At 39.6% G+C, this 23,520-nt stretch overlaps 1 protein-coding gene across 1 annotated transcript in view; it reads left to right on the top strand.

Moving 5' to 3' along the window:
• The window catches only part of RNASEH2B (ribonuclease H2, subunit B), a 39,528-nt gene that overhangs the window by 9,341 nt on the left and 6,667 nt on the right, over nucleotides 1–23,520 (top strand). Inside the window, exons 2-9 of the mRNA XM_010152187.1 lie at nucleotides 4,582–4,653; nucleotides 7,580–7,669; nucleotides 9,895–9,971; nucleotides 12,547–12,667; nucleotides 17,894–17,958; nucleotides 19,163–19,268; nucleotides 22,277–22,355; nucleotides 23,276–23,318. Coding sequence (XP_010150489.1) covers nucleotides 9,921–9,971; nucleotides 12,547–12,667; nucleotides 17,894–17,958; nucleotides 19,163–19,268; nucleotides 22,277–22,355; nucleotides 23,276–23,318 — 465 coding nt within the window. The 5' untranslated portion in view covers nucleotides 4,582–4,653; nucleotides 7,580–7,669; nucleotides 9,895–9,920. The remainder of the gene's footprint in view (nucleotides 1–4,581; nucleotides 4,654–7,579; nucleotides 7,670–9,894; nucleotides 9,972–12,546; nucleotides 12,668–17,893; nucleotides 17,959–19,162; nucleotides 19,269–22,276; nucleotides 22,356–23,275; nucleotides 23,319–23,520) is intronic.

Raw genomic sequence — 23,520 nt, 5'->3', positions numbered from 1 at the left:
TGATTAATAGTGAATGAACAGTAAGATGTAACTTAAGCCTAACTTAAGTTACATACTTACTAGCCCGATGTTGGCATTTAATTGCCCTGCATTGTGCTTATGCAGAACTCCCTCCTCTGGTAGAGCTGCAGTGGTACTGCCTCCAGATTCGTTCTGCATTGCTGGAGGTTTCTGTAGGCTCAATGGAGACCAAGGCATATACTTGCAGGGGATGATACAGGTGGATTTAGGCTTTAGGTAGCTTTCTCTGCTTCCTCAGAGTGCCTGTCATCTGTCTTCCCTGGCAGTTTAGAGAGTGGCTTGTTAATTGAGATGCCTGTCTGGGACAGGATTAATTAAGCCCCTCTGTACCCCTTGTATCAGTTTTTTCTATCCTTGTCGAGAATGTTGTCCTACGAGAATAGTGTGCTGTACTAGCACATCTGTTAGTAAGCTGACCTGTACTGTTACCTGCAGTTTACAGCTGCAAGACAGTTGGTAGAGTATAATATTCAGTCAGAAAGGTCTTACCTCTCTCACTTGTTGTTCTTGTAGGTGAACAAGTTTTTCAGGTCTGAGCTATGGAAACTGTTGTAGTAAGCATAGTGGCAATCTTTTGATGTTTTCCTGTAGGATTTACTGAAAGAGTTTCTTCCTGCAAGTCCCTTTTGTCTGCTTTTTTTTTTTTTCTGTAAGATTAGTTCTTATCTGGATCTGAGTCTTAAAAAAAAAGTTTAGCTCTTAGTTTTGCTAGAAAATTGCTGTAGTACTGCTTTTTAAGAAGTCTCTATTTATTTAGCTATAAGAGATCCCTGCCCAAATACAAGGACTGATAAATGTAATGACATTAAAGAAATCCAGTTACCTTTCCTGGCTAATGGCCAGAACACACAGAAGTTGGGTTTGGACACCTAACTTCAGAAATACCTTGCTCAGCATTTTCCTAGGCCAGAAGTTTTTACATTCAGCTAAATCGGACCTTCTTCACCCTTAGTGTTAATATTGCACCCAGTTTTGCAAGCAGGCATTCATCAAGTTGCTTCTTTTCATTTGCCAACTTGACATCTAGTAGAGCTCATCTGTAACAAAAATGTACAGAACCCCTGGAAATGGAGTGGGATATTGTCTACATTTTGAGGAAACTGGAGGCAAAAGAAACTCAGATAAACCACTTGCGCCTTTTCCCACTCCTTCCCTTCTTGTGTGTGTGCGCATGGTCGTGTCCCTTCTGTGGCAGCTGTGTGGGAAATATGGCATGTGCTCTGATCCCATCAGCACTGTATGCTGGCACTGGAGGCTGCAACTCTGTTCATTAGGCTATGATCACTGCTGCCCTCTGTGCAATGACAAACCCCACGGAGCTTGGGGAGGACCAAAGAGCTAAACGGGCAGCTTCTCATCACATGGGGGAAAAGCTACTGGCTGAGCCAAGGCAGCTGCAGAGCCAGGCTGCTGCGTGTACAGAGGGGCAGAGCAGAGGGTGTTGAACCTGGTTTAGCATGAGGCAGGCCTTAGTGATGTAGGGTAGTTACCTGGGTTGGGAAGGCAGAGGATCGATGAGGAAGAGATGGGACACTATATCCCTTCGGTTTTGGAGTGCTCCCTTCATGCAGGTGTCGCCCAGGCTTAGCGGGGATGGATAAATTTGGTGTGTTACTAGGAGGTTAGGAAGAGAATATTTCCACTAAATAAAGATGGGAACTTCATTAAAAACACCTACATTAGGAAGGATTGGCTACTTAATTGTTCACGTTATACAAGATGCAACTTAGGGTTCAGCTGGACTCATTCCCAGTGTTCATGAATCTATGCATGAAGAAAGCAGAGCAAGTGAGCGCTAGAAGTTCCTTTGGGGTTTTTTTTGTTTTGCTTTTTGTTTTAAATTTTGAAACTCACATTTAGTGTGTATATTTTAACATGTTCATGTGAAACACATCAAAGTAAACACATGCAGTGTGTTTCTTTCACTGTCATTAATCACTGTAGTGTTTTAAAAAGTAACAAAAAATACACTAATGTTAAACTGTGGTCAAGAATTGAAATATACACAGCTCTAGATATTTGAAGTTTGCCTTTGCCAGGGCAAATGTAGCTTGACAACCGTGTGTGTTTATGTATCAGCATATGAAGCAAGTCTGGTTAGCAAATATGGATTTTTTCCATTAAAACCCCTCAATTTATATTGAAACTTTTTAATACACTTTTTCAAGCCACCTGAAGACGCAAATAAAAATTCAGGAGAAGAAAACGACTGTAAATTCTCTGAACCACTCCAAGAACTGTTATCCTCCAACACTTTAGAATCATTGAATCATAGAATGGTTTGGGTTGGAAGGGACCTTAAAGACCATCTAGTTCCAAGCCCCCTGCCATGGGCAGGGACACCTTCCACTAGACCAGGTTGCTCAAAGCCTCATCCAGCCTGGCCTTGAACACTCCCAGGGATGAGGCATCCACAGCTTCTCTGGGCAACCTGTTCCAGTGCTTCACCACCCTCTCCGTGAAGAATATCTTCCTGATGCCCAATCTAAGTCTACCTGCTTTAAATTTAAAGCCATTGCCCCTTTTCCTGTCACTTGTAAAAAGTACCCCTCCAGTTTTCTTGCAGGCCCCTTCAAGCACTGGATGGCTGCTATAAGGTCTCCCTTGGAGAAGTGCTCCAGCCCTCTGATCATCTTCGTGACCTCCTCTGGACTTGCTCCAACCAGTACGTATCCTTGAGGGCCCTAGAGCTGGACGCAGCACTCCAGGTGGGGTCTCACGAGAGCTGAGCAGAGGGGCAGAATCCCCTCCCTTAACCTGCTGGCCACACTTCTCTGGATACAGCCCAGGATACGGTTGGCTTTCTGGGCTGCCAGCGCACACTGCCGGCTCATGTCCAGCGTTTCATCCACCAGTACCCCCAGGTCCTTCCCCTCAGGGCTGCTCTCAATCCATTCTCCACCTAGCCTGTACTTGTGCTTTATCACAAAATGCACTTACTTTTTAAGCCCTGCTTATGTCTTTGTGCAATTTGTTTGTGATACAAATGAACAACCAAGGTTGGATGTGAAAGATGAGAGTTATTTGGGACTTTTTTTGCCACTGAGGTGCCATTGAACAGTCTATGAGAAGTCCACTTGCCCTTCCTTGGATGTTTGGGATAGGCTTTCAGCCAGAGTGTAGTACAGCTATTTTTGTTTGTACTTGAGTTTCCTACTTGCCTCTTTTTTGTAGAAAAGAACTGTGCTATCTCCCTCTCTGTAAACCTCCTGGATGCTACCGAAAGGGGAAGGATGATGTGGCACGTATGTTCCTTCCAACAGCCTCCCTCATGAACAGCTGTGCAGCCCGCCTCTGCAGCTCCTCTCTGCTTTCCTCGGCAGCACCATAACGCAAACGTCAGCCTGATCCCTGTCAGTCTATTCTCTGGGGTCTGGATGGTGGTTATGTATGTGAAATGCTTTAGTAATCTTCCTTGCTCTGATGAATGCGTATGTGAAAGGAACTGGGACAGAACTGGCAGTGTGCAAGCTAAGAAAAATGATGCTGTCATGTTGCTCTTCACTGTGATGTGGGAAGTTGTTACCATAACGCAAACGTCAGCCTGATCCCTGTCAGTCTATTCTCTGGGGTCTGGATGGTGGTTATGTATGTGAAATGCTTTAGTAATCTTCCTTGCTCTGATGAATGCGTATGTGAAAGGAACTGGGACAGAACTGGCAGTGTGCAAGCTAAGAAAAATGATGCTGTCATGTTGCTCTTCACTGTGATGTGGGAAGTTGTTTTCGTGAAGTTAGACTTTCCCTACAAAGAGAACTTGGATAGAATATAATTAACTGGAGATCCTTACAGATGTTTTTTTCAGTCTTGAATCAGCATCCTTGTGGAGCTGTTTCCTTTCTATTTTATTTTTTTTTTAATTTCACAGAGAAATCATACTTTTGTGGCTCTGCTTTTTGTCTTCTTGTTGCTTAAAGACACAGAAAAGAGAACAACTGTTGGAGACTTAAGCCAGAGGTGCTGTATTCTCTCAGCTTCTTTTTCCTGTGGGGAGAATTAAATGCACTCTTTATTTTTCAAGATTATACATAACAGATAAACAAGTGTGCATATTTTTAACAGAAGTAACAACCGCTTGGACAATTCCTGCCCTGTATTCCTGCATATCTGACTTCCTGAAAGCTTTTGAGGCCCCTGTTTCTCCCACAAATATTTTACCTTTTGCACCTTCAACTTTTTAATGTCTACACTGTGCTTGCCCTAACTTACCAAAGCATTCTCACTGTTTTTGTGACTAATCAGGGCAACACATCAGTTCATTGCACTTAACTGAAATGTCAACTCTTTTGCCTGAGGCTCTGTAGGGGTAAGTGGTTTTCAAAATCTAAATCATCCCCAGGTGTATATCTTTCCTGTGGCAGATAGAGTGCCAGGAAGTCTGGAATCATAATGTAGGTGCCTTGATCAGGTAGGATGAATTTGGGCTGTGACATATAACAAAAATACGTGAGTTTTGAAAAACTGTCAATCCCATTAATTCTGAATGTCTTGGAGAAGCATAGCAGAACATGAAATACTTCTTAATTTACAAGTTCATAACTTTTCCCTCTCCCCCTACAGAGGCTGCTACTGACCCCCCTAAGACACCTGACAGCGAACCTTTGTTTACAAAACTGCGCAATCCAAGCACAGGCAAGTTTTGGAATTGAGACATGCATCTGTCGATGTTCTGGTTGATTCCCTCCGCCGGCAGAAGATTCATATTTTGCAAGCTGAAATAATGATGATGGTATAGATCTTATGTGCCAAAGATACTGCTGGTGATGCCAGATAGTTAATGCTGTGCAAACATTTAGGAGTTTTTTTCTAATTTTAATTGGTTGAACTGTTTATTCATCAGGAGTATTGGCAGCACAAAAAAGAAGTGTAATTTAAGTCCTGTTTTTAAGTGGATTAGTTTTGGGGAGCTAACAGTGTTGGGTGTTGAGCCTGGGCTTTTTTTTAATCCAAATTTAGGCTTCATAGCATTCATCTTATGCGATAAAATAAATAATCAGAGTTAGAAGAAGTGATTCAGTTATACTGACCAAGCTTTTTGAGTATTTTCATTTTTAAATCTGGTTTTCTTGTTTCCCTAGTCCAAGTGATGGTGTCTCTTTTCCCAGTAATAGATGATGAGGCATTCTGAATTCAAAACACATTGGAAAGAATAGCAAATGCAGGCAAAATGATGACACCACCATCTCACAGTTACTTTCTTCTAGTCAGATTGTTCTTTTTGTCAAGGATTTGTTATTATTGTATGAGTAATGTAATAACTGCTGTATGAGATACTGCAACGGAAACTTGCAGTAAGCCTTTGTTAGGGTTAACATATTTTGTTTGAAAACCACATTTCATGCTGGTTTTTTTCTTTTCATGAGCTCATTTGTTTTGTATAGATTTAAGTTGTATGTTTTTGTTTTGAAATTCACTGCTCATTTATGTAAGTTTGTAACTAAAGTCTTCAGGTAAATTTTAATGTCACAATATAGTAACTGCTGCTTGTTCTTGAAAGAGTAAAATAATTAAAACCAATAGATACAGAATGTGAAATCATCATGATACATGTTTTTTGATTGCTCATATTTACAGTGGGAATATATAACCAAGGATATTTTCCACCTGCTGTATTATATTGCCTTTATAATTTGGTATGTTTTTAAAAGCATAGATATTAATATGTTTTTCACTGTGGAAGAAGAGATCTGTTTACCTTGTAGAATCAGAGATCTTGGAAAAGGTTTCGGGGGAAAATCTAAAGTACCATGATTGCCTGGGTGTGTTCCTTTAGAATTTATGGGAGCTTATTTATAGACCTGTGTAAACTTTCAGTTATGTAGCCTTTTATAAGTATAATAAGGTCTGAAAATGGAATAACACCATATTGACTGAGAACACCCTATTAATGTATTTTCCTTACCTTTGGGTCTGACAGATGAATTGTTGAAGCCAGATATTGTATAAATATGCACTGAAGGACTCGGCACACTATAGAATTCGGGCTAACCACTTTATTAAATAGAAGTAAGCATGGTCCTTTTTAAAGACAGGTAGAAAGGACAAAAATTTATCCCTTACAAAGACTATAAACTAGGGTTCAGCCTGCAATTCAGAAGTACCACCGGAAGCATTTTTCAAAGAGCTGAACTAAAAGCAGGGAAATAACTGTACCACAAGACCTAAGCAAGTAATTGAAGTGATAAAGTTGTGAGCAAAGCTGCATAGGTTCTCACTTCATCTTCTAGAGTTTCTCTCTAATGACACTGCTGGGAACCTGTGGTGACTGTCCTTTTAACATAAGCAAATAAATTAAGGAGCTGGAGTTAGGCAGTAGGAATGATCCCTTTCCCAAGATTTCCTAGCTCACCACTGCGTTTGGCTAATGCGCTCACTAGTAGGAATCGTAATTTGTTCAGTGAGCACTCTGTGAGTAGTTTGACGTCTGGTGCTGATCAAACTATGGTGTAGAGCCTTGTTGAGAAGCACATGGTAATGACTGAAACCTCTGCTCCCCCTTATATCTACTCCACTCCTTTCCCCTCCCCAGAAGAAAAATTACCAGGGAATTGAAACGGTATCCTTAGGTGAGGTTAAACATCTGGTTAGCCTTTTGGATAAAGGGGGAAAAATTCATTATCAGTCATTTTTGGGAAAAGATGTGTCTGCCCATTTTCGCTGACCTCCTTCCGCACCCAGGGCTCTCTGCCGACTGAGAACAGCAGTGCTGACATCAGCTTGCAGGGGCTTACATCGAGACTTTCTTGAGCCAGCCCACGATCTGCAAGTCAGTGCAGCTTTGCAATTTATGTCTTTTGAGCAGGACTGCTATGTTGCAGTTGCTCTTGTCTCTCAAAGATGGATTGATAACCAAGGCAGGACCGGTCCAGCCAACAGACCAAATTTCAGTGGCCCCTTCTGTAGTCCTGGCAGCTTCCTACTTTAGATACAGAAAATGCCAGTCCTGTTTGCAACATATTTGTCACCCTTGAAACAGCAGAGGTGTGCTATGGGATTGCCTAAAATGAAGCTTTCCGTTTCCTTTCCAAACTGTCAAGATTCTGATGAGCACTTCAACTTCTTCTAGCTTCCTTGTTCACCTTATTTGTCTCCAAATGCTGAGTCATCAGCAGTCTGCTTTGATGCACAAAAGAAAGTTATTTACAAATTGTCACTTGAAGGTTTGAGACTTTTGTTCCCCTAACCCAGAGTGATATCTTGGAAACAAACATGACGGCAGGAGAGGGGATTTTCTTGTTTTCCACCTTGCTCGTTCAGTACAGACAAAAGCTGATCTGAGTGATTTTGATTTGGGTTTGGATCAAAGGCTTTGTGTTGTAAGATGAACTATTCACACATCTTATTTATTGATTCAAATTCAGTTTGGTTTATAGAGCTGGTAAATGAACATCTGTATATAATAGTTTTCTTTGTCTGAGCTTGCTTTGTAGTGAGTTTATGTAGAATGTGTGTATGTTTGTGTGTCTGTATGTATATAAGGCACATTCTTCAGACGTATTGGGTATTCTTTTGATTCTTGTGAAAGCTTACAAACACAAACCAGATTTCTTTTCAACAGGGGAAGCAACTCTCTACTTATTCAATAGTGGTGCACAGCAGCTGTTTGAAGTAAAAGCTTTTCATGAGGAATATCGTTCCTGGTTTATAGGTCAGACTGTTCAACAAGGTGAGTAGTATAACGTATCTTTCCCCCAACTGTAACTAATGTTCATAAACGACCTTTCCTTTCTCTTCTAGTAAATTTACAGGTGTTTTTCCTAGTTGTTTGAGGCATGCTGTATCACACCCCCACCTTCTGACACACTCATTTGCCATCTGGATTTAACCAGGGCTGGGGGCTTTGTGGTCTCTCTTTAAAAGGCTGCCTTTGGCAGCCACAATTAGACAGATGTTCATTTGTCTTTGAGGAAGAGGACGGGGGGTTGGGGGGGAAAGTCATCAAATTGTATTTAAACTGCAGTGCCATAAAATACTTAGCTTGCCTTGTCAATCAGACAAGCAAGTCCTCAGTGTAAGTATAATATGTGTTATCTTCTGGGAGGGAAAAAGGGCTGGAAGGCCTTAGCTAGCTAAGCAGAGCAGTGTGTTAGAGCTCCAAGCGTTGGAATGTATGGCCTTGCTTTCTTTTAATTACCTCTGTAGTCCCCTGAGTGAATGCTGGGATCTCAGGGTAGGCCTGCTGTCTGAAAGGGCCATTTCAGTGTTTGTCTGAAGTGAGCTGGTCGATACCATCCGTCATTCTCTGGTCCGAGCTCACCTTTCTGAAAATGAGGAGGAAGCTTAACGTAACTGCTTGTGACAGCTGTAACAGTCCTTTATCAGTAAGGATGTCATTAGAGCAGTGTTTCTCTGCCAGCACGTCCTTAGACCAAGCAATAAGTATTAATTCAGGAGATTAAGGTATAGTTATTTTGTCCTTTTTTTAACTGGAAAGAAAGACCATTTATAGTAATAAATAAAAGCACCCCCACCAGACATAATGCCTTCTTTAACAGTAATATCCCAGAGCGTGTGTTAACTTTTAAACATCCTCAGCAGGTGCATATGGCAATGCAAGATGTATGTCTGTGAGCTGTTCCTTGCTCCATCTGGGGACGAGCCAAAAGACTGGGTCTGCTCCCTGCTCCCAATTATGTCCACGCTGTATTCTCCCCCTCCCTTTCTGACTTCTATTTTGGCCCTTGGGAAATAGTTGCCTTAAGGAATCAGCGCCTCAGTTTTCTGTCAAAGATACAGGGGGAAAAACTGTTCCCGAATGTTAGGGCTTGCTGCATCTCTGAAACGGTCAGGGGAAGAACAGCACAAAAAAGCTGTGTGTTTGCAATGAAAGCAAATTATCCTATATGCAGAGAAGGGCAGAGGTCTTTGTACACCTATAGTGAGCCTAAACTCTTCAGAACAAATAAAAATCCCTCTTCCTCAAGGTACAGAGGAAAGCATTTAAATGGAAGCTTTGAGAAAGTGTTTTCTTCCCTCCAGGTTTATTATCAAAGCTTCCATGTTTGTAAGTAATCCTGACGCTTGCTTGGCCTCATGCAATACATGATGTTAGTAATACAGATGTTAGTCCAAACCACGTTCTTCCCACTCCATCTTCTGTTAGTTCTCTTTCTGTTTCCTTTTCTTTGATTATCTTAATCACGTGATTTAAACAAAAAAAAAATTAATTGCTTTTTGTTAGCTAATTAATGTCAAATTGTCATAAATTATTTGGTCTTATTAGTGAATTTCCTTCATGTTACATTGTTTCTAATTATCTGCAATTCTACAGAAAGCCTGACTAAGCCATTGTCCTGAAATGAGCTCCAGATGGGCAGAGGTGTCTGTTTCAATGGGAGTCCAGGTCCTTCCTTTGTGTGTAACTTTGAATCCAACACACTGAGCCTTATTTTCTGATCTATTTAAGTTTATTTTGTTCCATTAGGAGGCTGCATGCAGATTTTCCACTTACAGAAGAGAGGCAGCTCTAACTTCATTAGCTCTTGAAATTCCTTCTTGCCCTGCCTACCCCTTCTGCCAGTGAAGTGTTGCCTTGCCCAGTGTTTGAGGTGGTGTATACTGGATATATCCAGTATCCCAAAACAAGTTTCCGTTACACCCAAATCTGCCAATAGAGGGCAGCTTCCATTCTGCTGGTTTTAACATAGTCCGGAAAAAGGCAAAACTAGGAGTGCTTGAAGCCAGCAAACCAGCAGTGGAGCTTGTGCTTTGGTTTGTCAGGGTTGAGAATTGAGTTCTCTATGTGCTTTTAATACTTATTGAAAAAAAAAATTCTTCTCTTCTGACCACACTCCTGAAAAACATCCTAAAAAAAAAAAGTCAATATATTTTCCTTCTTGGTTCTAAGCTTAATTTTACATATCTGTCATGTAGATGGGCGCCTGCTGTTTGTTACACCAATGGACCCCTTATTTCTGATACTTTACTACCTCATAAAGGCAGACAAGGAGGTAAGCCTGCTTTGTTTTTTCACTGAAATTTTCAGGAGAAAATGTTATTTCTGACTTCATTTTCCCAAAGAGGGGTTTCCATAATAATTGAAATTTAATTCCATGTAAAGCAGAGATATCCACCCTAGAAGTATTTTTGTTTGCATCAAGTTTTTTGGTCAGTAAAGTATATTCCAGGAGTCAGCTTGCAATCTCAACAAACTGTAATCACCTCCTTTTTTGAGATAAGCAGAGAATCTCTTTTGTCCATTTGCGAGAGCCTGTCCTAGAACTATTGAATTAAAAATTATGAGATGTCATGAGAGTTAAAAAAAAAACTAGTGCCCATTCTGAGGCATGAGTAGATGAGTCATTTTGGGAAAGAAGGGAACAAGAAAGAAGAATTTGGATGCTATGAGGGAGGAAGAAGAAACATTTCTGTGTCAGTTTGAACTTGAAAGGAAACATTCCCTTTTTAGAACCAGTATTTGTAGAGATGCTGTATCGTAGAACAGCAGCAACAGGATGATCAAGTGTCCAAAAGTTGGATAATTAATAAATGGCTTAAATGATTTATCATGGGTGTGGCAAAACCTCACTTAAATTTCTGAAATGTATCAAAAGGCACAAAGTTACTGGTTTATTGTTTATAACCTACCTGTGGAAAAAAACACATAAAATAAAATGTAAATGTTGCTCCTTGTTTTTTGTTTCATGGGGGCAATAATTTCACATTATGCAGCCCAGGAGTTTTAGCTCTAACAGCATTTCCTATAAGATTGCTTGCTATTTTCTGCTTTAGATTGCAAGTGGAGAGTCCAGGAGAACAATTTTTGTATGGTGAAGAAATAAAAGTCCTACTGCACGTTTGTAATAGTAACCTATTGTTCTGTAATTATTTTTAAATTATTTATGGTGCGGGATGTGCAGACATTTCTATATTTCTGTGGTCTGTTCCTGGCACAGGGTGGCCCATCAGAAATAGTTTCACAAGGAATAGTTCAGCTCGTTCTCTACACACTGTGCTCTGTTTGAATTCAGCATCACTTTGAAAGCTTTATACCAAACTTAATTTAGGGAAACAGTGAATCTCCTCTGTCTGTGTGGTGGAGTGTTGAGGTAGCCTGAGTAAAGCACATCTGCTGCTGTTTCTGTGCATGGGAAGAGTCCTGTGCTGCCCTTTACTTTCTCGGTACATTTTTTTCTAGGTTTTCTGCTTTCTAGGCCAGGCATGGAGCCAGATAAATGCATAGAGCTGTTCTGGGTCCTAATCCTGCAGTGCCCTGCCTAAGTTAGCATATTCTTCAGTAAAAGGAAATCTTTAGGATGGTGTTGCAGATACCTCGTGCAGTGCCAGCTTAAATGCAGCACAGTCCCTTCTGGCTTGAACTAATGAGTACCCACTGGGGATCTTAGGATCATCCTTTGCATCCTCCTTTGGTTTAGATAGTGTAATGCAGGGTTGCTTAATGTGACTTCTGAGCAGAGCCATCTCCTATCCAGCAGACTTTCTTGGCTTAGGCTCTGTGTCTCTGCACAATGCAAATGTGCCTGTCTTGCTTTGAGATGCAAGCAGGTTTGTGCAGGTAAGTTTTCTCTAGGAAACATTTTATTGCAGTTTTATTTCTGCTGCAATTTATTTCTCATAACCTTTTTGACATTGTTACTGTGTGTTTTCTTTTTCAGGAGAAAAAAACTTTCTATTTGGGTTGGGTTTTTTTTATTATTGGTGTGGGTTTTTTTTGCTTATTTTTATTGTGATTTAGCAAGGGATGGTTACTTGTATTATGCCTCTGACTGTCTAGAAAGAGGATTAATTAATAATGAAAGCAGAATACCCAAATGGGTTTTTTTCATGCTGACCGGTATAATGACTTCAGCTTTGGCTCCTGAGACTGTGCACTCACTAAGGAAGGAGAGCTCGCTGAGTTTTTGTACTGATGCGCTAAAGGATCTTTCCAAAGGGAAGGCTGCCAGTTGTGCCAGACCATGCTGAATGATTATGCATTGTTTGGCAACAGCAAAATTTGTTTGATGGTTCTGTCATGTGTGGGACTATTTAAGTCGTGCCAAAATCACTTTATATACATACTCTGGCCAAACTGGAATTGACTTTGCAGAGGTGAAAGGTTAATACTGTGTTCCAGAAGCTGCCCTGCTCCTTTGAGATTTATCTTTATGGAAGGAAAAGCAAAATTTGAATGGAAGTTATGACACTGGGTTTAGTCCAGCAGGTTTTGGTCTAAAACACTATTGGCACACACTGACTACTGTGTCTCATGTCATCTTCCAAAAAATCCCACTGTACTTCACATTAGTTTCTCCCCATGTTGTTTTAAATTTGGTTTTTTAAGTGCAGTAATTGAAGAGTTCAGCATTTTGCAGGTATTTACTGGTTTGAAATAAATATTTATGGCTTGCTTTGTAATCAGTTTCTGAGTGTGTCATGTGTTACCGTTCAAAATACGATCTTCTTTAAATCCCATGTTTTAAAGCTATGGCCATTGCATGCCTATATATCTCTATATATGTGTAGTATGTATATGTGTCTTAACATAATAATAATGCTTTTATAATTCCTTTGATGTATTTTCAGCAGCAAGGAAAGTTCCAGCCACTCGATCAAGTTGTGCTAGACTCAGAGTACCCTAACTGCCCATTGCTGCTGAAGTGTGCAGATGTTAAACAGCACATACATCATGTAACAGAAGAAAAAGGTGAAAAAAAGGGGCTGAGGGGGAAAAACAAAAAACCATAACACCTGGATTTCTTAGCGTCACGTCAATACAAGTTTGATTTAAATATTGGTTTTTGCTTTACCAGACACCCAAGGTGCTGGATGAAGCTGTACTTTAAAAAACAGAAGCTTAGGCTTAGAAGTCATCACTGCAGTATTTTGGATAGTAATGTGCAGGTCTCAGGTTAACTGCTGTAACTCTGAAGTACTGTGCAGTCTTGTTGCTAGGTGTTACAGAAATGATAAGCTGATCAGAGCTGACTTCTTGACATTATTGTATGTGTTGTCAACTTTCTTTGCCTTTTGATGGAAGTTTTACATCTCTAAATCTTTATTTAATGTATGATGGTCTGCTGTGGAAGAAGTTAACCATTGTCCATTTGGCTTTTTTTCTCCCTTTGTTGCAAAGCATTAAAACAATAAGTAGGAAAAAGCTGGAGAAGAGAGAATATACTGCTGAGAAAGGAGAGCACAAGTTTTCTAGCTTTGCATAATTTAGTGTTGTGGGGTTTAAGTTCAAAGACTTAATTTTTTTTTAAATAGGAAACTTTATTGGGATGCACAAGTGTATGAGAGAGAAAACTTAAATGGAAAAAAATAGCAAAGTATCAATTCTATACATAGTTTTCTCAACCTCTGACCACAATTCCTTTGGGTATGGGGGCTTTTATTTTATTTGAGGAGAATATATACTGTCTAGGGAATAGGAAGGAGCATTTTGTAATTTTTGCAGCTTGGCAGACCTGCAAAAGATGCAAGACCTCAATTTTTAAGTTCAGTCCTTTAGAGATCATTCTCCTTGTGCTTGATGACTTCCTGATAGTGAATGGAGATATACCTACACGCAGATGGAGATCTGCAGCAGGAGGTACTGGAGCCTGATATCCTACCACCAAGTGCACAACAACTAAGCAGTCTGACCCTCATGCTTGTAGAGCTCCCCTAAGGAGTTAAGGTACAAGGAGTAAAAGCCAGAAATACTAGGAATGACGGTTGGACTTGATCTTAAAGGTCTTTTCCAACCAAAATAATTCTATGAATTTGTTTTCATGAAACACTCTGGCCTTGTTGTTGATACGTATCTATAAGAAGAAATATTTAGGTGATCTACAGATAATTGGGAAGTGACTAAGAAAAGGTGATGGAAGAATGAAAACCCTGCTGAGAAGTCAAATACCAGACTACCTTATTGCTGTATAGATTATCAATGGAGGGGCCTGTGAGATCTTCCTGAAAGCTTTAGGGGCACAAGTGTAAGTCTTTCCTGTTTGATATGGTGCATATGCAGTAATGTAGGGCAGTTGCTTCCCCCAGAACTTCATGGCAGTACATGTTTTCATTGAAACTGTAACAAGAGAACAGGGCAGCAAGATTGTTGTTACATTCTTGCTGGGACTGGGATAGATGGAATTATGCGCTGTTGTGATACTCCTGGATATCTGAAAGAACCTTTGGAAAACATTTAGTTACATCCAGTATCACTGGGAATAGGCATCCTTTTTCTTTGGGTGAGTTGGGACTTTTGAGAAGGCTTCTTTAAGACAGATGCATCTGAACTGCAGAACTGCTTTTGCCTTCCCATGAACTGATAAATACTTACAGTAAAAACTATTACTAAGCTTTTAGGCAATTGCTGTGCCCTACAACTTGTCTAACACAAGTTAGAGCTAAGGGTGAGAGAAGGGGTACTAAACTTGTGTACAGTCAGATCCTCTTGGATGTTATACTAAGAAGTCTGTATAGGAATGTGGGCCAAAGTGTGGATTATTTTTCTAAAGGGGCACTTCCTCCAAACAACCGTGCTGCCTTTGGGCAGTATTTATATTCCCTTCTTAACAACAACGTAAACATTTAAAAAAAGAAGTATTTGCTATCGACCAGGTTTTATATCTTGGTCTAACCTCTGTGCCCATTCTGAAATCGTATTTGCAGTCCTTATCCATCAGTGTCCTCTGATAAACTGTATGCTGTTAGGCAGTAGTGAAGGGGCTTTACTGCTTGGTTTTTTCATTGATGTTTTTAATAATGTATTATATACACCTATAAGTTCGCGTCATGTTGCCAGCAAATTATATTAGCTGTTAAAGAAATTACGTTCACTTCCTGGGTTTTGTTGTGAAATGTAAGGTAAAAATTGCTTTTGTCATGAAAGCTGTACACACATGCACACACCAGCTGTATGTGATGTTCTTGGATGTCCCTAGGCATGTACCTGCTGCTTCTTTCCTTGTTCAGGTTTGGGTTGGGTTGAAAGTGACAGTGGGGCTGTTCTTAGGATTCTTTTTTTAGAACACTAAGCATATTGTTATGCAACAAACACGTTGGTGTTTGCTTGTCTGTCGTGCATGGATCACCTTTCTGTTCAGTCCACTTCTATGTCTTTCATATTCTCATGTCTTACTGCCCATAAAAAATACCAATATCATGACTAAGGTACTCTTTTCTAGCACTCAGACCTGTTGTCCACTTTGGAGCCTTTCTCGTTTAAGGAGTAGGGCTTTAGGGCAAGAAGTATCTGTTATGTTGTCTTCTGCAGCTCTGTTTGGGAGAACCTAACAACACAATTATTTAACTCTTAATCTTGAGGCATTTAACATCTGTCTAACAAATTCTTACCCTAGAGCAGTCACAGTTTACACTTACTGAATTAGCAGAAAGTCCACCTTCCCTGGCCTCAGTGTTGAGGGCACTGAAAATTCATTTTGCTGGATTAAATTCCTAGGTACCTGCCTTAGTAGTTGGGGATAGAGTGTGTTACAGCTCGCTAATCTGGGTGAGGCAGGTTGCTAATAAATTCAAACATCAGATAGGAAGTAGAGAAGGTTTAAGAAAGGGTTATGAAAGCCAGTGCTAGAGTGTTACTCTGTGCTTCATTTTGCAAGGCAAAAACTACACCGTGATCTTGTCTGATGTGATTAACATGAAGAGCCAAGAAAACTTACCTGATTAGAGTAACTAAGTAATGTTGCCAAACTTGTATTCCCAGAAGGTAGGAAAAAAGGGGCCATGTGAGTTTCAGAGTTATGGAAAACACTGAGAAAATGGATGTTAAAATGTGCTTTAGGCAGTTTGCTCAACAATACATCAGGGAAACTTCCAAGTCTACATAGCGATTACCCGATTGCTGAACATATTATTTAATTGTAGAACCACTTATATTCCATCTGTATTTCTCAAACCCAATATTTCCAGATGTCTCAGACCAGTTTTATAGGCACCAGACACATTAGGGAACAAAAGGCTTTCCAATATATACTCATATTATCAAACATAGTCGCTAACTCTCACCAATATCAAATGTGCATCACATGTTAAATCCACGTTCCAATATTGAATCCTTTTGTCAGCAGTTTGTGACTTTCATAACTCACTTTAATTCTTCAGAGGTCTCAGATATTGTCGGTTTCTAGAGTGTAAGAGTCAAAACTGTCAAGCACACAAAATATTTTCAAACAAAGTGATCTCTGAACAGTTCAGTGTAATTATTTTTCACGTTTTAATGAAAATGGCTTCACAGTTCTCTGTTTCGTTTCCCTAACTGACTCACTCTGAATCATGCTGTTGTGGGGGAGTCTGCCTGGGAATCTGGGCTGGAATTACTTTTCAGCATGGGTTGGGGGATGGTGGCCGGAGGATGTCCCTTCCTCGAACTTTCTTAGATAAGAGAGGAATCCACGAATTGTACTCACTGTACTTGGGCCCAAACCATGTTAGCTCTTAGAGAAGCAGGTTCCAGTACCCAGAGCATCTCCCCCATTTTCTGCCGCTTTTCTTTCAGAGTTTCAGTTTAGAAACATCTGAGTTCTAAAGGCTGCAGCCAGCAGTGTCACAGCTGATTGCTTTACCTGCAACTCATCAACATCATGAAGCAGTGTATATTAGTGGTTTTTTTCTTTTTGCTGTGAAGATTTTGTGTGTCTTACTCTTCTATAAGTGTTTAGATAGGTTTAAACTGTATCTTGTAAACAGCTTTCCTTGACCTCTCCATACTCCCTGCCATGCATACACAAAGAGGACATAATAGTTTGCTATTTGTATGCAATTTGAAAGAGCCAAGATAAACCCCAAAGAAGGAAATGCTGAAGGAATCATAAATAATATGTTGTTGTTTGCAAGGGGAGAAGGAAACTCCATGAACTGAGTGTTGGAATATGATACTGGATCAGTAAATGACATGAAACAGATGTAGGTAATTATGGGAATGGTGTATAGGAGATTAAAACTTACTGAAATACCTGTTAAAGACTGAAACACAGTGGGCTCTAAAATCTCCATCTTATTAGGCATTTCACTCCATTTCCAAAATGTAGCTTTCTGTGAATTAATTCTGAATTTTTATACCGAAATTTCCATGAGCCTTTGACATTTTCTCTCTCATTTGCCTCAGCATCGTGAACTCACATGTCTCCAGATAGTTGATCACATGTGAATAGCAAGTGTTCATGATACCCTAGTTATCACAGGGGAAACACTCTCTGAAATCCTTATATCATTCAGTTAATTTATGTTGCTCAATAAATCATAAATGAATCATATACTTCCTCCCACAAGGACTGTGTCTCATTGTTTTGGATTTCTTGTTTTCTTTTGACACTATATTAAACTACGTAAAAGGGGATAGAAGTAAAACTTTTGTTTCAGTCACTCTGTGAAGTGAGAGGGGAGAACTGGGAGAACTGATGGAAAAAGAGTTTATTGAAAAGGTTTGTCTTCACTAACTAACTCTGTCCTGGCCCCTTACTAGATGCTGGAATTCCATAAATAAAGATTTAAGATATTACTTAAAAAAAAAACCCAAACCCAGCAGTCATGGAACCAGCATTCCGTGTTGTGAACTATGTAGTTAAAATGATCAGGCTGGTGACACAGGGCAGTGAAAGTTTGGCAAACTGCAAGAGCTTGAGAAGAGTCTTAGTGAATTCAGGCAGCCCAAGTGTACACATAAATAAATAAAATATGTGCTTTGCTGGGTTGGGGCCTGATTAAAGAATTGTCAAGTTGTTCAGACTTGTGCATATCAGCTCAGTCTGTTTATTTTTCCACATTTCCAATATTTTTGAGACTTATGGCCCTGATATCAAACATGTGCAAGCTGCAAATTAGCTTTCATGCTGTATCTACAACTTAAAAGATATTAAATGTATTGAAAATGTAAACCAAACCAGTCTTGACTTTCTTCCCCTTACTGTTTTTTTTTTTTTCTCAGAGATTGGCAGTCAGAAATTCCACAAATACAGCCAAGAGAAGACACTGAAGTGGTTAAAGAAAAAGGTATTGGGTTTCTCTTTTGCTTTCAAAATCACTTTATGTTTAAAGTGAAAATACTTCTTAGCCTGTCCGTATCTGCAGTTGAGCCATGTGGTGTGCCTCAGTTCAAGGTACGTGTCCTGTCCAAGAAGGACAGACGTCACAGTAAAGTTGCTGCTCTTGAGAATGTGATGAAGTCTTAGAGAAATGACGAGTTTGTTATGTTTCTGATGGGACTGGCATGAAAGGGATTCATGGAGTGTGGTGAGGCAGAGGAATAAGTTGAAATTCAGCTTATCGCTGTGTTCTGTAAGCTTTGCATAAGGTGAGGGGCTTGTCTTTTGCTTTGTCCGCTTCACAGATGGGCTACAGGAGAGCTTTGACTATTGCAGCTTTAAAGCTGGTCAAAAGGCCTCGCTTTTGTGCTACAAATGGGTTTCGTCCTGAAGTTTTGGCAGTCTCGCAGAAAGATCATGGTATGGTTGCTGTTATCCTGATCCAATGACACTGTTCAGGAGGTTTGTACAGTATGCAGATAATAAACCAGTGTTATAGCTCAGCTTGATGTTGTCTATGTTTTGGTATAAAGAGTGTGAATCTCATTTTACACACCCACATGTGCCCCTACTATAATACCACTTTGTAGGAAAAGATTGTACGCATCACGTGACACAAGAAAGCCACGTCATTTAAATTAGTCAATAAAGCAAAAAATCTGGCCTACTTGCTGCGTCGATGAGGCATGAGGGTATCTATTTTGCAATGAATACCTAAATATTTACATTTGAATGGGTTATCTGTGTTGTTGAAAATGTCTTCTGCCAGTTGTCTCTCTGCTAGATCCAGTATAGCAGTGCCCTGTAAAGTCCTTAATCTTTGGTTTCCGTCAGGACTGCTTTTGCAATCCAGCTGAGCTCAGGCATTCTCTGTTCTCCGAGCAGGTGTATTTCTCACCTGTATAATCATGGCTGTTGCATGTTGCTCGGCTCATCTTAGGGTACTGCGGAACTGGAGCTGTGTTGCCAAGGCAACATGTTCAAAGACATGCGTGTTTCTTAGGATTTTTTGAGCTCATATGCTAGTCATTACAAATGTATATTAAATTTCACCACAGTCCATAACTTGAGTGTTTTATATGCTTGAAACAAAATTACAAGAGCTTTGTCACTGCATTAACATGTGCCATAACAACACTGATACAGACATTTCATTCTGTGTTTTCCTATAGGTCAATCAAACAGTGAAAGCACTTAAAAGCAACAATATATATGTAGGTGAAGGGGTATATGCAGCTACGTTTATCAACAGTAAACAGATCACAGATCCTAAAGAAGGTAAGAAAACAAAACGTTGTAATGAACTTCGTTTTTATGAAATGGCATACGTGGAGATAACACGCGTGATTAGAATCTAAAATGTATTGAAATTGGCCTTGGCAGTAAATTTATTCCTAGTTCAGAAAGTCCCATATATGTTGTGACTGTGTGCCTTGACTTTTCTGAGTTTTTTGGTATCTTCATCAGATGACACAACAGTAGGTCTCAGCTGGGGTTCTTGTAGCATCTCCTTAGTTCAAAGGGAAGACGTTTTTCTCTGTGAAATATATGCTGAAGTGCTTTGCTGAACTGAGGCTGTCTCGGACGATAGGACACATGCTTATAACATACATGGTTATCCACCCACTAAGTGCCTCTGTATTAGAACAGACTTCTGTTTTGTGATTATTTTTATTAGCATGCAGATGGTCGTCATAGAATTCTCCAAAAAGGGAAGGGATCTTAAAAAGTCATAGTCACAGACTAAAAACTCCTGGTCCAAACATTACTTTATGTGACAAATGTATAAAATACACAAGTGTGTGCTTATTAAGGACAAAAACTTTAATAATGTGTATTAAATTGCCCTGAATTTGACAGTTCTGGTACCAGAAAGTCTGGAGTGATCCTGTTTGCTTCTAGTCAGCTTTTCCCTGGGGGAGGGGCCAGTGTCCTGAATATTACTGGGATATGAAGTTATTTAGAGAAACCTGAAAATGGACTTTGTATAAATTCTTTCAATGTTAATGAAAATTAAGAAAAGTTTAGAACAAGAGAAACAAAGGCAAATTGTTTCTTATTACAAAGACGTGCACAAGTCTGCGTGCTGTTGAAAAATAAGGAGAAACAAAGCAACTTGCTGACAAAGTGGAAAATGAGTTACCAAGTAATGATATCGAAGGAAACAACATAAATGAGATTTAAGAGGCAACTAGACAGTTTTATAGAACAGAGTTTGTAATATATAGTTTTTAAAAAGAGACAAAGCTGCAAAATTTGTAAGTGACTTTAACTTTACAGTAGCTTTTCATCCTTTTCCCTACCCCCATTTTTTTAAAGAAAGGGAAAATTGTCCAGACAGCCACCATCTTGACTGTGCTTAAATACTTTATCTCTGAAATTTGTAATTAAATAGCTCTTCTGCAGGGTTTTTTCCACTTTCCTCCTTACTTATAGTAGCATGGATATAATAATCTTTTTTAAAGCCTTTTTTAAGATTTAAAAGAGCAGCATTGAAATAGAGAATACTGGGGTTTAAAAGTAGGTAAGTTTTGGAGGCAGTCCCACTGTATGTGGCAAGGTGAATGACAGGAAGTCAAACGGGCCTTACTCAACATTTATTTTTTAAAAAAGACTAATTTTCTTGTCTGATCCTTTCACTGCCATGACAGTGCAATTTATTTCTGTAAAGAATTGCTTTCATAGGGGCATTATGAAATTTCAGTACCTTATAAATAGATGGTTGTATGTAGTTAGCATCTACAGATGTTGGAGGGCTGAAATCTGGGAGGATATAATGCGTGCAAATGGGGAAGGAGCAGAGGTTTATCATGTGAGATCTGAATATTTCATTCAGAAGACAAAGGAGGGAGGTGCACAAGTGTTTCTCATGTTTGACAGGAGGTTAATAACAAAGGAGGGGTAGGGTGAGAACGCAGACTCCCTAGAAGGCAAATAGTGGTATTTTAAAATTGGTAAAGGAAGTCTGTGAAGATTGCTTCAAGGCAGAAATACAAAGAGAATGGATTTTTTATTTAGTACAAAATATAGCAGTTGACTTGAACTCACCATTCAGTGCCATAATGCAAAGAGTGAAATGATGGGAATATTTCTCTTAAGCGATAAATTGGACGTATTAAGTGCTGAGGTGAAATTGCCTGGGCTTGGAATTATTTCTTGTTCTCTCCTGACCCTAACGTGGGCTTAGGGAGTGACAAATGCTTGATGAATCTAGGCAGTGAAGGAAGGAGAAATGCAGATAGGAGATACTAAGGATTTGATGTCAGTATAGTTGGAAATTCATATGCTGGTGTCAGTTTGTTAGTGCTTCCTGCTTCAATGCCAGTTTGCATTGGGCTTTTAAGATTTAAAAAAAGAATGAGGAAACTCTCTCTGGCACAGAAGAAATAGTTCTTTGCCACCCTGGGGCTAGTTTACCACGCTGTAGTGTGTAGGCACATGGACAGATAGAGCTGGCCTGTTGTAGATGAAATTCAGAGGCGAGATTGTAGCTTAATGTCTGTCTGGCAAATACTTCCTGTGCATGGGTGCAGTTACTCCCTAGCAGCCCCAACAACAGCAAGTTTAAAAGATCCAGCCAGTGATCGGTAAGTGCTTGTGCAGAACGTGACCGGAAAAGATCTGGTTTAGGACTTCATGTTACAAAAGGGTCACTTTTTTTTTCCCCCAGTCTCTCAGAAGAAACATTTATAGCAGGAGTGCCCTGTACTGCAAACAGCTTCTAGTAGTTCATATTTCCACAGATAATTATCCCGTCTTGCCAATGATGTTTAGATAGGCCTTGGCATTTTCCGTAAAGTACTGAAATTAACTACAAGACTTTGAAATAGACTCATTGTCTCATCTAATTGTTTTCAGTTGAAGCCAGAAAATGTACTTTAGGACTGAAGCCCTTGCCAAATAATTGTAAGATCCAGATGCTGTAAAATTAATGATTGCGTGTTCTGTTGAGTCAGCTTTTTACTTTTGCAGGTTTTTAAAATTTAATTTCTTCAGAAAAATACATATCTAGTATTCTCAGAAAGTGAACAGCTTTCATACAGCAGATATTAATAACGTGCTGACAAAGTGCGTATAGTAAGTCTTTACTTTTTAAATAAACCTGCAAGTGTCATATAACATAAACTACTCAACACAGAGAACCATCACAGCGTATCCATTAGAAGTCTCTTACTATTAATTCAGCCTTATGATTTATGGTAGTGCATGCAACATGGCTAAGGAAACGTGACTGTATAATGTGGATGTTCTTTTTCTCCTTCCCACTCCCTGCCCTGATCCTGCAGACTATGTGCGCTACGCCCATGGGTTAATATCAGAATATATTCCTGAAGATCTGAGTAAGGTGTTGTTAAAATACTTAGGGTAAGTATTGTTCCAGCTAGCTGCTAGTTTTATATGGCATGCATTAATGTCCTTTTGGTCGTTTCTGTTGAATGCTGGGATTTGTTCATCAAGGTTGCAGTGAATAACACAATGAGACTGTATTTGCCACACTTTTAAGTGTGCTTTTTTCAAATGTAGATGATGCCTTTCTGTTGTTCCTGTCATGCTAAGGACCATGGGCTAGAGGAGAGCTATACAATATATAAATCTGATGTATGTTATCACCATTGCATCATGAAACCCTGAGCAACTTATCCTATTTTAAAGCAAAGCAGGAACAGAAATCCTATGAGTTAAATCTATTTGTCCAGGATTGTCCAGCATGAGCAGCAGAGGCGGGAGCAGAATCCTCATCCTCAGTCCTTTTTCCTTTTCCCTACTCGCTCAGTGCTGCTTGACTTCACATATCTAACCTGCATTGTTTTATGTTTAAATCTGGAAGGTGACCCAGCTTATCCTGGTGTTTCCTGCCAGCAGCAAACTTTGCTTGGAGCATCACTGAGACCCTGCGCCTGCCCCTCAGTTCTGTTCTGGTGGCCTGTGGAAAAATGTGCCATTTGCAGCTTGAAGTCCCATAGCTTAACAGTTTCATTGAAGAGGTGTTATGGACTTTATAATACCATCTTTCTAATAGCCGAAGTTTTCGAAAGTAAGGTGGAGTTGTGTTTTGGTTGCCAGATCTAAGAACTTTTAAAAGAGCCCATGTTTCTGTATGGTGCCTGTCTCTGTTTTAGTTATCTAAGTCAGAAATAGAGAGTCCCTGAGCTGTTTTTTTTGCAAATACATGCCACATGTGAGCAGCTGATAATCAAAGCAGCTTTTTTGGGGAAGGACTTATAAGCTTTAGGTTGTACAATCCAGCTGTCTTTATTTATATCTTAAAATCTTTTGTTGTACAGGCTCCCAGAACTTAAAAGCCCAACACCAGAGCCACCACTGAAGGTAGGAGAACATTAAGATATTGACAGATACATTGTGATGTAAGCTAATTTATCTGAATTATTAAAACTAGACTAGGCCAAACTCTAGGTACAATACCGTAAGTAAATTGGCCTTGTGAAATAACAGTCTGAAATAATGCAAGAAATTTATCAGGTACTTAATTATTTTAATGAGGAATGTTTTGGTGGGTTTTTCTATTTAA

The sequence above is a fragment of the Eurypyga helias genome, unplaced genomic scaffold (genome assembly GCF_000690775.1).
Source record: "Eurypyga helias isolate BGI_N326 unplaced genomic scaffold, ASM69077v1 scaffold9930, whole genome shotgun sequence".
NCBI classification, from domain to species: Eukaryota; Metazoa; Chordata; class Aves; order Eurypygiformes; family Eurypygidae; genus Eurypyga; species Eurypyga helias.
Note: the sequence above shows the minus strand (reverse complement) of the source record. Positions and strands in the feature narration are given on the sequence as shown.